The 14,548-nt window shown below is 37.9% G+C and overlaps 1 protein-coding gene across 1 annotated transcript in view; it reads left to right on the plus strand.

Annotated features, from left to right (window-relative positions):
* The window catches only part of LOC128664432 (neural-cadherin-like), a 183,018-nt gene that overhangs the window by 86,735 nt on the left and 81,735 nt on the right, over window positions 1–14,548 (plus strand). Inside the window, exons 9-10 of the mRNA XM_053719265.1 lie at window positions 10,710–10,878; window positions 12,536–12,706. Coding sequence (XP_053575240.1) covers window positions 10,710–10,878; window positions 12,536–12,706 — 340 coding nt within the window. The remainder of the gene's footprint in view (window positions 1–10,709; window positions 10,879–12,535; window positions 12,707–14,548) is intronic.

Raw genomic sequence — 14,548 nt, forward strand, 5'->3', positions numbered from 1 at the left:
CTAAAAAAAAATCTACAATTACAAAAAATAAAAAATACTAAAGTACAAAAAATAAAAAATACTGACATACAAAAAATAACAAACACTAAATTACGAAAAATAACAATCGAAATTATCCAAAACAAAAACAATTACACCTAATCTAATAGCCCTATAAAATTAAAAAAGCACCCCCAAAATAAAAAACACCTTGCCTACAATAAATTACTAATAGCCCTCTTGTAGGGCATTGCCCTAAATAAATCAGCTCTTTTCCCTGTAAAAAAATACAGAACCCCCAACAGTAAAACCCACCACCCTACCAACCCCCCAAAATAAAAAAAACTCTAAAAAAAACCTAAGCACTGAAAAGGGCATTTGTATGGGCATTGCCCTTAAAAGGGCATTCAGCTCTTTTTCATTGCTCTTAAAAGGGCATTCAGCTCTTTTTCATTGCTCTTAAAAGGGCATTTAGCTCTTTTAAGAAAGCCCAAAACCCTAATCTAAAATAAAAACCCACCCAAAAAAAGTAAAAAACAAACCTAACACTAACCCCCGACGATCCACTTACAGTTTTTGAAGTCCGGACATCCAGGCGGCAAGAAGTCTTCATCCAGGTGGTGAGGTCTTTATTCATCCAGATGGCATGTTCTATCTTCATCGAGGCAGCATCTTCTATCTTCATCCTGGTGGCGCAGAGCAGCTCCATCCTGAAGAAATCTGGCGTGGAGCTATTCAAATAAGCCAATAGAGTTTCAGTAGCTCTCGTCCTATTGTTTGATTTGAACAGCCAATAGGATTTCAGTAGCTCTCATCCTATTGGCTGATTTGAATTTCCAAAATCAAATCAGCCAATAGGAATGCAAGGGACGCCATTTTGAAAAGGCTCCCTTGCATTGAAGATTCAGTATACGGCGGCGACCGTATGAAGTGGATGCTCTGCGCCGGATGTCTTCAGGATGGAGCCGCTCCGCGCCGCCGGGATGACGATAGAAGATGCCGCCTGGATGAAGATAGAAGACGCCTCCTGGATGGATGAAGACTTCTTGCCGCCTGGATGTCCGGACTTCAAAGACTGTAAGTGGATCGTTGGGGCTTAGTGTTATGTTTTTTTAAACTTTTTTTGGGTGGGGTTTTTGTCGATTAGGGTTTTGGGCTTTCTTAAAAGAGCTAAATGCTCTTTTAATGGCAATGAAAAAGAGCTGAATGCCCTTTTAAGGGCAATGCCCATACAAATGCCCTTTTCAGGACAATAAGTAGCTTAGGTTTTTTTAGAGTTAGGTTTTTTATTTTGGTTGGTTGGGTGGTGGGTTTTACTGTTGGGGTCTTTGTATTTTTTACAGGTAAAAGAGCTGATTTCGTTAGTGTAATGCTCTACAAAAGGCCCTTTTAAGGGCTATTGGTAGTTTATTGTAGGTAGGTTTTTTTTTATTTTGGTGGGCTTTTTTATTTTTATAGGGCTCTTAGATTAGGTGTAATTTTTTTATTTTGGATAATTTCGTTTGTTATTTTTCGTAATTTAGTGTTTGTTATTTTTTGCACTTTAGTATTTTTTTATTTTTTGTAATTTAGTATTTTTTGTAATTGTAGATTTAATTTTTTTAGTAGGGTTAGGTTTTTTTAATTTATAATTTAATTTATTTAATTGATAGTTATTTTAATTTTAGTATAATAGTAATGTTAGTTTAATATATAGTTTAAACTTAGGTTTTTTTAATTTCACAGGTAAGTTTTTACTTATTTTAAGATAGGGATCTTGTAATTTTAATTTAAAGTTATGGGGTTGTTAGGTTTAGGGGTTAATAGTTTGATTTAGTGTTTTGCAATGTGGGGGGCTGGCGGTATTGGGGTTAATAGGTTTATTTAGTGGCGGTGATGTGGGAGGCCAGAGGTTTAGGGGTTAATAACTTTAGTGGCGGCGCTGTCAAGGAGCTGCGGGAAAGGGGTTAATATCTTTATTATAGTGTGGGTGATGTTGGGGTGCGGGGGAATAGGGGATAATAACTTTATTATATTGGCAGAGATATCGGGAACGGCAGATTAGGGGTTAAGAACTTTATTTCTGTGGCGGCAATGTCGGGAGAGGCAGATTAGGGGTTAATAACTTTATGTAGGTGTCGGCGATGTTGGGGGCAGCAGATTAGGGGTGTTTAGACGTGGGGTTTATGTTAGGGTGTTTAAATGTAACTTTTTTCCCCCATAGACATCAATGGGGTTGCGTTACGGAGTTTTTCATTCCGCAATCGCAGGTTAGGTTTTTTTCTAACACTCTCTCCCCATTGATGTCTATGGGAAAAGCGTGCACGAGCACGTCAAAGCAGCGTATGTATTTGTGCGGTATGGAGCCTAATGCAACCATATCGCACACACAAGGCGGCTTTTCAAAAACTCGTAATGGCAGCGCCATGGAGGGTGAAATAATGCAACGTTTAAAAATGATATATTTGCACAGGGTGGAAAATTATCAGTAGTGCCTTCTAGTTATGAAAAGAAAGTTACTGGTCAGGAGAGGAAAATATTCTAGTCTATTCAAGGCCAAAGATAGGGTGAAAGTTTTATTTATGTTGCAATTTCTTATTTGTCAAGATATGTGTGTGCGTGTGAATATTCGATGGTCCATTCAATGTTAAAGGAACTTGTCCAGGAGTAGTGGGAATACTGTTGTGTGTGTAAATATATATATATATTAACAGTACTGTACACACATTTTATGCAGATGTAAAAACATGCTGTAAAATAAGAATACTTAAAGGTATATGAAGCCCATTTTTTTTCTTTCTTGATTCAGATAGAGCATGCAATTTTAAGCAACTTTCTAATTTACTCCTATTATCAATTGTTGAAGGAGCAGCAGTGCAATACTGTTTTCTAACTGAACACATGTGGGAGCCAATGACAATCGGTATATATAAGCAGCAACCAATCAGCAGCTGCCTAGGTTCTTTGCTGCTTATGAGCTTTCCTAGATAAACCTTTTAGCAAAGGGTATCAAGAGAAGAAAGCACAATAAATAATAGAAGTAAATTAGAAAGTTGTTCATTAACCCCTAAACCGCCGCCAGCTATATTAAATCTATAACCCCTAAAGTGAGCCCCTAACACCGCCGCCATCTACCATACCTACCCCCTAAAGTGAGCCCCTACCCCGCCGCTATCTATTTTAAAATTATTAACCCCTAATCTAATCCCCCTACCCCGCCGCCATCTATATTAAATTATTTAACCCCTAAAATACTAAACTATCCCTACCACTAAACCTAAGTCTAACCCTACAAATAGCCCTGAAAAGGGCTTTTTGCGTGGCATTGCCCCAAAGTAACAGCTCTTTTGCCAGCCCTTAAAAGGGCTTTTTGCGGGGCATGCCCCAAAGAATTCAGCTCTTTTGCCAGCCCTTAAAAGGGCTTTTGGCGGGGCTTTGTCACAAAGTAAACTGCTCTTTTGCCTACAATCTAATCCCCCTACACCGGGGCCACCTATAATAAATGTATTAACCCCATTCTAATCCCCCTACACCGCCGCCAGCTATATTAACTATATTAACCCTAATTATATTAGGGTTAATATAGTTAATATCGTTATTATATTATATATATATATTAAGTATAATAACCCTATCTAACTCTAACATCCTAACTAAACTCTTATTAAAATAAATCTAATATTAATATTATTAATTAAAATATTCCTATTTAAATCTAAATACTTACCTATAAAATAAACCCTAAGATAGCTACAATATAATTAATAATTGTAGCTATGTTAGGGTTTATATTTATTTTACAGGTAAATTGTTAATTATTTTAACTAGGTATAATAGCTATTAAATAGTTATTAACTATTTAATAGCTACCTAGTTAAAATAATTACCCAATTACCTGTAAAATAAATCCTAACCTAAGTTACAAATACACCTACACTATCAATAAATTAAATAAACAACAAATATCTATCTAAAAATACAATTAAATAAACTAAACTAAATTACAGAAAAAAACAAACACTAAATTACAAAAAATAAAAAAAAGATTACAAGATTTTTAAGCTAATTACACCTATTCTAAGCCCCCTAATAAAATAATAAAGCCCCCCAAAATAAAAAAAATTCCCTACCCTATTCTAAATTAAAAAAAGTTCAAAGCTCTTTTACCTTACCAGCCCTTAAAAGGGCCTTTTGTGGGGGCATGCCCCAAAGAAAACTGCTCTTTTGCCTGAAAAAAAAACACAATACCACCCCCCAACATTACAACCCACCACCCACATACCCCTAATCTAACCCAAACCCCCCTTAAATAAACCTAACACTACCCCCCTGAAGATCTCCCTACCTTATCTTCACCACGCCGGGCCGAACTCCTCATCCGATCCGGGTGATGTCTATCCAAGCGGTAAAGAAGAAATCTTCATCCCGGCAATGTTTTTATCCAAGCGGCAGCAAAGTCTTCTTCCATCCGCCAGCATCTTCCATCAAGCGGCATCTTCAATCTTCTCTCCACCGACGCGGAGCATCCATCCCGGCCGACGACTGAACGACGAATGAGGTACCTTTAAATGACGTCATCCAAGATGGCGTTCCGTCGAATTCCGATTGGCTGATAGGATTCTATCAGCCAATCGGAATTAAGGTAGAAAAATCTGATTGGTTCAGTCAGCCAATCAGATTTTTCTACCTTAATTCCGATTGGCTGATAGAATCCTATCAGCCAATCGGAATTCGACGGACGCCATCTTGGATGACGTCATTTAAAGGTACCTCATTCGTCGTTCAGTCGTCGGCCGGGATGGATGCTCCGCGTCGGAGGAGCGACAAATGAAGATTGAAGATGCCGTTTGATGGAAGATGCTGCCGGATGGAAGAAGACTTTGCTGCCGCTTGGATAAAGACATCGCCCGGATCGGATGAGGAGTTCAGCCCGGTGTGGTGAAGACAAGGTAGGGAGATCTTCAGGGAGGTAGTGTTAGGTTTATTTAAGGGGTTTTTTGGTTAGATTAGGGGTATGTGGATGGTGGGTTGTAATGTTGGGGGGTGGTATTGTGTTTTTTTTTTCAGGCAAAAGAGCAGTTTTCTTTGGGGCATGCCCCCACAAAAGGCCCTTTTAAGGGCTGGTAAATATAAACCCTAACATAGCTACAATGTAATTATTAATTATATTGTAGCTATCTTAGGGTTTATTTTATAGGTAAGTATTTAGATTTAAATAGGAATATTTTAGTTTATAATATAAATTAGATTTATTTAATAAGAATTTAGTTAGGGGTGTTAGGGTTAGATAGAGTTAATATAGTTAATATAAATACTAGAGTAACTATATTAACCCTAATATAAATAGGGTTAATATAGTTAATATATATAATGTAATAACTATATTAACTATAATATACTTAGGGTTAATATAGATAATATAGCTGGCGGCGGGGTAGGTAGATTAAATTAGGGGTTAATAATTTTAATATAGATGGCGGCGGTGTAAGGGGCTTACATTAGGGGTTAATACCATTAATATAGGTGGCGGCGGTGTAGGGAGGGCAGGTTATAGGGCAAAAGAGCGGTTAACTTTGGGGCAAAGCCCCGCAAAAGGCCCTTTTAAGGGCTGGTAATAGAGCTTATTACTTTATGGATATTAGATTAGGGGTTAATAATATTAATATAGCTGGCGGCGGTGTAAGGGGTCAGATTAGGGGATAAATCAGGTAGATGGTGGCGGTTTTAGGGGCTCACATTAGGGGATAGATCTGTTAGATGGTGGCGGTTTTAGGGGCTACGAGTAGGGGATAGATCAGTTAGATGGTGGCGGTTTTAGGGGCTCACAGTAGGGGGTTAGTTTATGTAGATGGCGGCGGTTTAGGGGTTAAATACTTTATTAGGGATTTCGGCAGGGGATCGCGGTTGACAGGTTTTATTTAGCAGATCGCGGTTGACAGGTAGATAGACATTGCGCATGCGTTAGGTGTTAGGTTTATTTAGCAGCTAGTTTAGGGAGTTACGGGGCTCCAATAGTCAGCGTAAGGCTTCTTAAGGCTGCTTTTTGTGGCGAGGTGAAAATGGAGTAAGATTTCTCCATTTTCGCCACGTAAGTCCTTACGCTGTATATTGGATACCAAACTGCGCTGGTTTGGTATACTTGCCTATGGCCCAAAAAACTACAGGCGACGGCAGAAATATACGCGCATAACTTCTAAGTTATGCCGTATATGTGATACCAAACCCGTGCAAATATTGGCGTTGCCAGCTTTTGCGGGCGACGATTTTTATCGGATCGACCCCCATGAAAGAAAGATTTTGGGTTTCATGTCCCTTTAATTTGATAGTTTAATTTTATCAGTTAACAAACTTTAAAGTGAGTGAACAGAAGAAAGATCAAAATCAAATCAATATTTTGTGTGACCAACCTTTGCCTTCAAAACGGCATCAATTTTTCTAGGTAAACTTGCACAAAGTCAAGAATTTGTAGGCATATAGTGCATGGTTAGAAAATTATACCAAATAGGTACTAATGACCATCAATTAAATATATAGGTTCAAACAAAATCATTAAAAGAAACAGAAACAACTGTGTAGGAGATATAAAACAACGCTCCATTGCTGAAGATGGTTTCATGTCAAAAGTCATACACCATGGCAAGACTAAGCACAACAACAAGACACAAAGTAGTACTGCATCAGCAAGGTCTCTTCCAGGCTGAAATTTCAAGGCAGACAGGGGTTTCCAAATGTGTTGTTTATGCTCTTCTGAAAAAGAAAGAAATGGCAATATTGAGGACCATAGATGCAGTTGCTAGCCAAGGAAACAATGCAGCAGAAGAAAGACACATTGTGCTTACTTTCCTTGCAATGAGAAGATGTCCAGCAGTGCTATCAGCTCGGAATTGGCAGAAACCAATGGAACCCTGGTACACCCATCTACTGTCTTGAGAAGTCTGGTCAGAAATGGTCTTCATGGAAAACTTGTAGGCAAAAAAGCCAAACCTCTGATGTGGAAATGAGGCCAAACGACTCAACTGTGGATGAAAACACAGAAACTGGGTGCAGAAAAATGGAAATATTTGGCAGTAGCAGAAGGCAGTTTATTTGCTTAAGGGCTGGAGAGCTGTACAAGAACAAGTGTTTTCAGGCAATAGTGAAGCATAGTGGAGGCTCCTTGTAAGTTTCCTACTGCATATCTGCAATTGGAGTTGGGGATTTGGTCAGAAATAAAGGGATAGGAAAGTCAAAATTAAACTTGTATGATTCAGATAGAGCATGTAATTGTAAGACACATTTAAATTAATTTCTATTTTCAAATGTGCTTCATTCTTTTTGTATTCCTTATTGAAAAAATATATGCACATATTCTACACAAGTGGGTGCTAGCTGCTGATTGGTGCCGGCACACATTTGTCTCTTGTGATTGGCTAACTAGATTTATTCTGCTATGTGCCAGTAGTGCAATGTTGTTCCTTCAGCAAAGGATAAAAAGATAATGAAGCAAATTTGATAATAGAAGTAAATTGAAAAGTTGTTTAAAATTGTATATTCTATCCAAATAATGAAATACAATTTTGGGGTTTCCTGTCCCTTTAACCCCTTGAGTGCTAATGACGTCTATGAGCCATCGCAAATTATCTCAGTCAGGTGCTAACGACGGCTCAGAGCCATCGCTAGCACTCTCCCACCTTAAGGGAGATCCGGGGGTTCCCATCCGCTCCTACCCAGGGGATCGGGCCTGTATAGTGACAGGCATCGCTGGGGCTTCATGTTTTGCGCAGTGACATCACGCACAATGACGTGATGACGTCTCTGCGCAACTTTATTAAAGAATCACGACAAGTATAGGGAAAGGGGGCATGTATGCATGTATCTCAGGCATCTAAGCAGCTACAGACCCCCAAGACCCACTGTCTTTCCAATGGTATAAGTCTTAGGGAACTGAAGGAAAAGAAAAAAGTTAAAAAAATATATACAGGTGGCCCTCGTTTTACAACGGTTCAATTTACACCGTTTCAGAATAACAACCTTTTTTTCCAGTCATGTGACTGCTATTGAAAAGCATTGAGAAGCAGTGCATTTATTAAAATAGCCAGTAGGTGGAGCTGTCCGCTTGTGTTACAGCAAAGCCAAGCAAGCTGAAATTAATCAGTTTAACCAGACCTGAGCTATCAAGCAGATTTCAAAGGAACAAGATCTTCCTGTCTATAACTCAGTGGAATGCATAGAAAGAACTGTTTGCAGAAAAATGCAAGTGAAGTCTGTGTTTTGTGATTATTTTATTAGGTTTATAATGCTGTTTAGCAAATGTTTTTGTTCATTTAACTTAGTTTAATTATATATTCTGTGTTGTGTGATTATTTTATTAGGTTTATAATGCTGTCTAGCATTTAAAGTCTTCATTCCAAAGCTTTTAAAATAATGTATTAGGTGTTACTTATGACAAATTTGAGAGGGGCCTGGAACCTATCTCCCTCACTTCCCATTGACTTACATTATAAACTGGGTTTCAATTTACAACGGTTTCGATTTACAACCATTCCTTCTGGAACGTAACCCCAGCGTAAACTGAGGGCTACCTGTATTTTAAAAATCAAAAAAAATCAAATCAGCGTAGCACCCAGGTGGGAAAGTACTTAGCACTCAATGGTCTCAATTTTAAGAAGTACAGGCAGATATTTATACATTATGTAATACTATCAGGGAGGAATCTGATTGGCCCCAAATGTATTCTGCTGCATGACAATGACCGCAAACATACAGCCAAAGTCATTAGGAACTCTCTTATGTGTAAAGAAGAATGAGTCCTGACATGGCCTCCACAGAGCCCTGATCTCAACACTGTTGAATCTATCTGGGATTAAATGACAAGGCAGAAACAACTGAGGCTGCCTAAATCCACAGGGTTTAGTTCTATATATATATAAGTACCACCACCTCTACCATCTCATAACAGGTAATATTTGTAATCATCATTTAAATTTAAATATAGAGAAGTCTGCAAAATATACCAAGCATTGTAAATAACTTTGTCCCTATGCTTTTCTCAAAGTTACTGAGCACAATATGTCAATCAATAATCAATGAGTGCCAGCACTTCCTTTTTGAGTACCTGCACCTTCCCCCACCCCCCAAAAAAGCACTGTATACAGGGGGTAAAGTCCAATTGGAATACATGAGAACGGAGTTCCTGCACTATTTTTGTAGGAGGAACTAGGTTCCCCCTGGGCAGAGAACAGAAATGCTTCAGTAAACACTGCTTTTGCTGGAGGGGGGAGCTGGACCACAGTCCGGTTAGAGGAATAGTGAGATCCTCTTGTAATGGGCAGTAACACTTCCTTCAATACACTATATGCAAGCCTGTCAGCGGTCCTGCTGTGTGATAACCTCATATTGTGCGGAACACATGGTGCTTACATTTCTGTGTGGCTTGTTCTGGGTTTTTTTTTAGCTCCCCTGAGCAGAAATAGGACTATTGCACCTTAAGTGGGTGAGACTCTGCTACAGAGGGGGAATCTGGAGTTGCTCTCAGACACAGTCTCCGCCCACCCTGGAAAGGAAGGAGACTGGAGGAGTGAGGGTGTGTGGAACTGAAGCTAAGCTGGCTATGCACCATGTGAGTTATAAACAGAGTATGGACACCCTGGATCTTGACATTAAACATGCATTCATGTGTGTCTAGTTTAGTTATTTTATTAAAGTTGTTTTGAAAAAAGTTCAGTGTTTCACCAAAGAAAAATGTGGGAAGAGTCATGTCCTTCCTGCTTTCTCTCTGATTGGAATTCCTTTTAGTTCTTCCAGAGATAGCTGGGGTGAGGTTTGCAAGGAAAAACATGTGTACACACAAAGGAAAAGTGTTTGTGAAACATCTTTAAGTATGATAAGCACAATTACTTTATTTTATACATCAATAGTATGTGCAGTGTGTTTATCTATGTTGGTGTCTGTATGTCTATCAATTTATGGTCAGCAGGCCAGATTCTCTGCAGAATGATGACCTGTGCAAGATAATGTATTTGCTGCAGATTCAACCTTACCAGTTTCATCCCATCGTGCAAGGTGACCTGTTTTGCTTTTAATTTTATTGTGCGCTCATGCCGCCTGCTTCCTCTGCCAGTGTTACTTGCTTCACATTTACTTGTTAACGGTAAAAGAAAATGCCATTCAGACATCTTATGACCAGTTTTTTTTACTGCAGAGTGAGAACACACACAAACCTTATCAAGATCATGATATTAGAAGTTTACATTACAGAGCTTTACACATCCCGAGAGCCAGGAAGTAACATCTCCTAAAATTTTATTAAAGCTCTTAGCTTTTTGGATTATTTTATATCATATATATACAAATGCACATTCATGAGTTCTAAAAAGTGTGTCTCTGGTTTCTCAGTATTCAGAGAGAGATGTGTGTGTGTCTGTTTAGATCATAATTCAATTGTGCATCTCTTACTTGACTGCTTAATTGTTTAAAGTAAACCAAAAAAACTTTAGTATTACTTGCTGTGACTATTTCTCCAACCACAGATCTTTGTTTTACGCTTTTATTACTAGTGTTATTACACCATGATCAAGCATTGTAAATACACAAACTAAATAGATTATCATCTACACATTACAGCAGGTGATATATATATACTTAATATATTGTTTTATCCACATTAATTATATTTTAGCTAAATAAATTGTTAGCCTATATTTGTATGCCAGCTATTTTTCCTCTTCTAATTAAGAGTTTTCTTTAAGAAACACTGAATTATTTTTTTCAAGTGTGCAGAATACCGTAATCATGCGGTTGTCATGGAAAACCAGCTGCCAGGCACCTTTGTTCTCCAAGTAGAGGCCACAGATGCTGACTATGGAGTGAATGGCCAAGTGAAGTATGGACTTGTTCACAGAGAGGGCACCCTGCCTGCTTTCAGCATTCATCCTGATACAGGTGAAAAAGGATAAAGCTTTATTGAGCAGTATTATAGTATGTAAGGAATATAAAACACAAATTGTTTATTTCATGATTCAGATATAGCATGCAATTTTAAACAACTTTCTAATTGACTTCTATTATTAATTTTCTTTGTTCTCTTGGTATCTTTTGTTAAAAAGCAGGGACATATGCTTAGGAGCCGGCCCATTTCTGGAGCATCATATGGCATCAGTTTTGCAAGAATATTATCAATTTGCAAGAACAATTAGGGCCAGATTACGAGTGGAGTGCAAAATTGCACTTACGCAAGCGCGATATTTGTGATCCACTCGTAATACCAGAGCATGCAATTGTGCGCTGGTATTTGAAGTGGACCTCAATGCGTATTTGCATTGTCATTGCTAGGAAGTTTTGTGCTCAATAGAGCGCGCTTCCATTGACTCCAATGGGAGCCTCCGTCTATTGCTATCAGAAACAACATGAGAACTAGTGCAGCGAATGGGGTAAGTCATCCAGCGATGGCAGCAAATTGTAAATATATATGTATATGATTATATACATATATATTTATTGGTTAATATGTGTATATACAGATATTAACACATACATTTATATATATATATATATATGTACCGTACATATATATTTACTGGGAACACACAGTTCTCATAGACAGCAATGTAAAGGCACTTTTTAGTGCCGGTTTGTTTTCTAACAACTCACACCGGCCAACTTTAGCCCCCAAAAGCTGCCTAGTGCAGTCATTTTATTGAAAAATAAAAATGCTACAATTTTTATTTTTTAATAAAACACACACCATTGTATTTTGGGGGCATTTGGGGCACATTTAATCTGATCTCTGGTTAATATTAGAAGCGCTAATTGCTACCGCGAGCTTGCTGTAGCAATAACCAGCCACTTGTAATTGCTGATCATTTATCTTGCGCCTGCAAACTGGCAAATTTGCCCATTTGCGGATGCGCGATAAATGAGTACTCCACTTGTAATCTAGCTCTGAAATGGCAGCTTATTTCCTGTAATACGGTGCTACAGATGCCTACCTATGTATCTTTTAAACACAGAATATCATGGAAGGAAACAAAGCAAATTTGATAATATAAGTAAATTTGAAACTTTTTTTAAAATGGTATGTTCTGTCTTAATCACAAAATAACATTTTTGGGTTTCATATCCCTTTAAAAAAGTACTACAGTCAAAAAACATATATACTGTACATTCACATTAAATAATTTGTTTCTTTTTAACAGAGCACCAACAAAGATCTGCAGAATTATTCATTTTAGTAAAGAAATAAATTAGGCATGTTCAATTTACCATTCCAGTTGAAATTGCTACATTCAATTAAACTAATGAGAAAACATATGTCTTCTGGTAATATTGCAAGGCACAGACCCTTTGACTGCTGCAGATGGGATGTAGTCTGGGAATGTTAAAAATGTATCTGTATAAAGCAAAGCTGTTATTTAATATAATACAGTTTACCAACAATAAGAATTGCCTATACTATTCTAATCATTACCATTTTGCTAACTGTTAAGAAGTAAGTGTTCCCCAGTAAATAAAACAAGGGTGTTGAAGTTTGCCTGTAACTACCGTACTCACATAAATAAATATATGTATATATATACTATTTTATTTTTTGCATTTCCAGGAATTTTAACAACGCTGCAGATTTTTGACCGCGAGAAGCAGAAGGAATATTCGCTCACCATCAAAGCAACAGACCAGGCTGCTGAGCCTCTGATTGGGCTTTGCCAGATTAATATCCGCATCCTGGATCAAAATGACAATGACCCCAGTTTTGAAAACAACCGCTATGAATGTAATTGAGCCTCATTGGGTAGCGTGTAAAAATGTTTTACTTTATTAATAGATCATCTTTATTTTAAGCCTGTTTTAGTTCCCTTATAACTTTAAATTACACTGTCAACATTATTATTATTATTATCGGTTAATTATAGAGCGCCAACAGATTCCGCAGTGCTATAAAGATAGGCGGAGTACAACAAAACATTTGTAGGGATCAAACGGGTAGAGGGCTCTGCCAATAGTCGCACTGTTGTAGTCAGCTCTTAAGAAGGTGACCTACAAACAGCTGCACTCTTAGGCTTACATGCTAAGGGGGTTTAAGGGGAGTGCAATGGAGGAGAGGAATTGGTATAAAGAAAGGTTAGTGTAGGTTGTATGTATCCCTGAACAGTAGAGTCTTTAGTGAGCACTTGAAGCTTTCAAAGCTAGGGGAGAGTCTCGTGGAGCAAGGGAGAGAGTTCCACAAGATGGGAGCCAGTGTGGAGAAGTCCTGTAAACGGGAGTGTGAGGAGGTAACAAGATAGGAAGAGAGTAGGAGGTTATGAGCAGAGCGAAGGGAACGGGAGGGAGAGTATCTGGAGACAAGGTCTGAGATATAGGAGGGAGCAGTGCAGTTGAGGGCTTTGTATGCAAGAGTGAGAATTTTGTGTTTAATCCTAGAGGCCAGTGAAGGGATTGGCAGAGAGGTGGAGCAGATGAAGAGCGACGTGTAAGGAAGATGAGCCTGGCAGAGGCATTCATTATGGATTGTAAAGGAGCTCGGCGGCAGCTGGGGAGACCAGAGAGGACAGAGTTGCAATAATCGAGGCGGGAAAGGATGAGAGAGTGGATTAAAATCTACATGATTTTTGGTCGCTTTAAATGCTTGAGCATAAAAACATAGATATATTAATATGACTTCCTTCAGAAGCTAATTTTGATGCTTGGCTTGTTGCTTAAGTGTATTGTGTAAGTGTTGTTAATATGAACTTAAAATAACTGTCTACTCTAGAATTTGTATTATCCATTCCCCAGTTCTGCATAACCAACACAGTTATATTAATATACTTTTTACCTCTGGGATTACCTTGTATATAAGCCTCTGCAGACTGCCCCTTTATCTCAGTTTTTTTTGTCAGACTTGCATTTTAGACAATCAGTGCTGAGTCATGAATAGTTCCATGTGAGTGAGCACAATGTCACCGATATGGCATGCATGAATTAGCAGTGTCTAGCTGTGAAAAAAATGTCAAATGCACTGAGATAAGAGGTGGCCTTCAAGGGCTTAGAAATGAGCGTATGAACCTGCCTATGTTTAGCCTTCAACAAAGAATTCCAAGAGAATAAATACAATTTCATGATAAAAGTAAAGTGGAAAGTTGTTTAAAATTGAATGCCTTATTTGAGTCATAAAATTTTAATTTTGACTAGACTGTCCCTTTAAATCAAATTTCATGAGCTAATATTGCTTTTAGAATATATCACAATACAGCAAAATTGTATTTGCAAGTGAAAATCTTTACATGGCCTCTGTTTTTGCTTCTTTTAAAAGGATAGTCATTAAGAGATATACAAGCATTAGGTTTGCAAATTCTATGTTGTGAGAATATCAGCTTTCACAACTCTGTCAGTATTTGTGAAATAACTCGGCATTTACAAAAAAATAGCATGAGGAAGCAGGTTGGATAATCTTGACAAATATTATGAAGCTTCCAATTATTTCTTTATATTTTGGTTTCAGTAAATCAATGACATAAAAAAATGTTGGCATCGGGTGACGTTAACAAAAATTAAAGGGACGGTAAAATCCAAAATAAACTTTCATGATTTAACTAGGGCACTTTATTTTAAACAACTTTCCAATATATTATTATCA

This window comes from Bombina bombina, chromosome 1, assembly GCF_027579735.1.
Source record: "Bombina bombina isolate aBomBom1 chromosome 1, aBomBom1.pri, whole genome shotgun sequence".
In the NCBI taxonomy this organism is placed as follows: domain Eukaryota; kingdom Metazoa; phylum Chordata; class Amphibia; order Anura; family Bombinatoridae; genus Bombina; species Bombina bombina.